The 3,385-nt window shown below is 42.2% G+C and overlaps 1 protein-coding gene across 1 annotated transcript; it reads right to left on the minus strand.

Annotated features, from left to right (window-relative positions):
* Positions 1-588: 588 nt before the first annotated feature.
* LOC149936124 (uncharacterized) lies at positions 589-1,950 on the minus strand. The gene has a single exon (XM_090153631.1). The coding sequence runs from the start codon at positions 1,948-1,950 to the stop codon at positions 589-591; it is 1,362 nt and encodes a 453-aa protein (XP_090009757.1).
* Positions 1,951-3,385: the final 1,435 nt, after the last annotated feature.

Genomic DNA, 3,385 nt, shown 5'->3' on the forward strand with positions numbered 1-3,385 from the left:
TTTTTTAATTTGCAAAGAGTAATTAAAAATAGTACCGCTAAAACCATAAATGCCTATACTAATAGAGTAGTAAAAACGCGAACAAGTAAAGAGACCAAGAAGTGGGGGATAAAACTAAGCTTATTTAATGGGGAAAAATATGCGGTACTTCGGCCGATAGGCCTTCCAGGCGAAAAACTTTATAACGACTAACCGACAATTTGAAAATGTTTAAAAATATTATTAAAAACGCGAGACGCGAGGCGCGAGACGATAACACGCGACAATAAAAGGATAATACAAACACGCGACAAAAAAGGGGGGGAGACTAGAAAAGCTAAAAAAGCTAAAAAGGACTGTCATAAAAGGGGAATGTTCGCAATAAGTTTGATGAACAATTAAAGGGGGGGAGGGGAAAAGACGAAAGGAAAACGAGAGGCGAGGGAACCAAACATCAAATGCTTGCGAACAAACCCCTACCCGACAACCAAAAAACCGTCCACGTTCGAAACAGACGACAATCGAGCAATGTCGAACGCGGGCGGGAAAAACACGAAGTCGGGATGACCGCAAAACACACACAACAATACCCCCTAAAAACGAACCACCCTAGCTAAAAACTAATTTAATGTTTAACCCCGACGGAAACTCTGTGGCTAAATTAAAAATGAGGCGATTTTCTTCAGTGCGGCGGCCTTTCGTGGGAAGATTAGTAGTTTTCATGACGCGGATGGAAATGTCATTGATGTTGTGAACGTAATTAAAATGTTGGGTGACGTGGTTCTTTGCTGGCGTCTTTCTAATGTCGTTGAGATGCTCCCTGAACCTGTCAGCGAGCCGCCTTTCCGTCTCGCCGATGTAGAGCATCGAGCAGACTTTACAGCTAAGAGCGTAAACGAGATTGGACGTCGTGCGGGTGAAAGACCCTTTGATCTGGAAATCTCGCTTCGGACCACGCACCAGTAGATCACCAGACACAAAAGCGCAAGTGTTACACCGTGGGCGATTGCACTTTTGGGTACCCTCGTAAGTCACGCTGGCGTCATGTCCCGGCAAGGAGCTAGAAACAAGGATAGATCGCGCGTTATTATCACGGCGGTAACAAAATTTAGGCGGATCACTGAAAATATGGCTTGTGTCTGGGTCCATCTGTAAAAGGTGATAGTTTTTCCGAATAACATTTTCGATTCGATGAATTTGCGGATGATACGTCAAGACGACAGAAGGCCTCTCAGTGGCGGGCTTCTCGGGGTGAACGGCAAGAGCATCATCGCGTGTAACAGCAGAGGCCTTGGTAAGAGCAAGCTGTAGAACCTTGGTAGAGTAACCTCTTGCCGAAAAACAATCGCGCATTTCGATGGCCTTGTTGTTGAAGTCATTATCTGAAGAGCAAATTCTGCGTAAGCGAAGAAACTGGGAAAACGGAATTGAATTAGTGGTGTGCCGAGGATGGGAAGATGTCGGCAAAAGGTATGAACGAGAGTCAGTTGGCTTGCGATATAACGAGGTGGACACGCCATCACCGGAAACCGAAATACACAAATCTAAGAAGTTGATAGATGTCTCGGAGACTTTGACCGTGAACTCCAGGGCAGGATGCATGGCGCAAAAGGATGCGAGGAAGGTTTCAAGGTCAAGACGACTGCAAGAGGCGAACTGGGCAACGTCATCGATGAAACGTCCATGTAAATCCGGAGTAGGGCCAGCGTAACCTGAAAAGAATTGCTCCTTAACCCAGCCAACGAACAAATTCGCGTAACTTGGTCCCATCTTAGTGCCCATAGCAACACCGCTAACCTGTCTGTAGAACTTGCCGTCAAAAGAGAAAGCGTTCAGCGTCAACACCAGTTCAGCGAGACGAACGAGGGTATCGGTGGGAGGGTACTTGTCGGTCCGTTTGTTCAAAAAGTGTTGGAGGGCACGAAGACCATCAGCGTGAGGAATCACCGTATACAAAGATTTAATATCCATAGTGGTGGTTCTCGTGTTTTTGCTCTAGCTGTTTTATACTAATAGAGCTAATTAAGATATTTTCGCCCCGGGCCGCTGAAGACCAAAGCACGGCCCTGTCAATAAATATTTAAAAAAAATATTTTGATAAGTAACTTTCTTGTTGGAGGAATTATGTAAGAAATAAAATATGAATATTATTTATTTTCAAATTTAGGATACCGTCAAGAGTAAAGCTTTATTTAATCTCAATCAATAGAAGTGACATAGGAGAACAGGCCACATTATATTTTTCAAGGCTAGTCTCCTAAACTTTGGTTGATATTAGTTTGTTTGGCGCTGACAATGCAAAACGTAAGAGAAACCCTTAATGATGTCCAATGGAATACTTAAGATAAACCCTTATGGATATCCTAAGGAATGCGTTAGGGAAACTCTTTAAGAAAATTTCCTAAGAAAATCTTAAGAATCGTTTTGGAAAAACCCCTAAGATTTTCTTAAGCATTCTTAAGAATATTTTATAAGGGGCCGGATCCTTCCCCTCCGAAACATCTAATCAGCTCGGTATCTCATTTGTTCTTTGATTTGATTTTCCGACTTCCGACGCGATTAATACATACGCCGGTCTGGATAACATAGTCTTTCTCCCTAAGTATAAATCAATATATTCTTGGTAATGCTAATGATATTTTAATAGTAGGCAGTTTTAAGAATTTTCTGTTTTTCAAGAGTTACCCGTAAAATTCTCGCCAACTTTGGTTTGACACCCAAATTTTCCTTTCTAAAAGAAAAATTCCGATACGAAACTTATAGGGCTAAGGCTATGGACGAAATCAAAGAGAGGGTCTAAATAACTGGAAAAGGTCACGTATAAATGGAGCCAAGAAGAGAGTAGAATATTAACGACAAGGGCCTATATTCGAACCTTTACAAGCTTCGAGTAAGACCGAGAAAACATATGCGGGATAATATTCTCGAGCTTCAATCAGTCTACACTTCGATCACCTTCGACTACTATAGAAGCTTCACAGGTTCACATTTTACAGTGAATAGGGCTCATTAGGGCTAAATGGATCCTCGCGCTCGTTGCGAATTCCGAGAGGGAATTGACGCGAGTATATAAAATTCCCGTGACGCTCTCAAAGTCGGAAGTTTCTACACTCGGCTCTTAAAATTCCACTTTAGAGAAGCGGAGGACGTTAGCTAAGAAATAACGAAAAGTCGTGCCTGCTTTCAAGCTATAACGGCTTATGGCGTGCCAAATGACCTTCCATACGACAAATATTAATTTAGATTAACCCGAGACAGTCTTTCAAATTTTGCCAAATTTTCTCGTAGAAAGTGTCATGTATTTTCAGAGTACAATGTAACCATTTGCCAATATCCATCAGTCTTTTCGGGTAACGTATATCGAACAATAGTCGACGAAAAATCAATATTGGACGAGGCTATTGTC

This window comes from Leiobunum rupestre, chromosome 7, assembly GCF_980474605.1.
Source record: "Leiobunum rupestre chromosome 7, qqLeiRupe1.1.hap1, whole genome shotgun sequence".
In the NCBI taxonomy this organism is placed as follows: domain Eukaryota; kingdom Metazoa; phylum Arthropoda; class Arachnida; order Opiliones; family Sclerosomatidae; genus Leiobunum; species Leiobunum rupestre.

Coding starts and splice junctions, on each gene's coding strand:
- LOC149936124 (XM_090153631.1), bottom strand. CDS start 1,950: ATGGATATTAAATCTTTGTATACGGTGATTCCTCACGCTGATGGTCTT.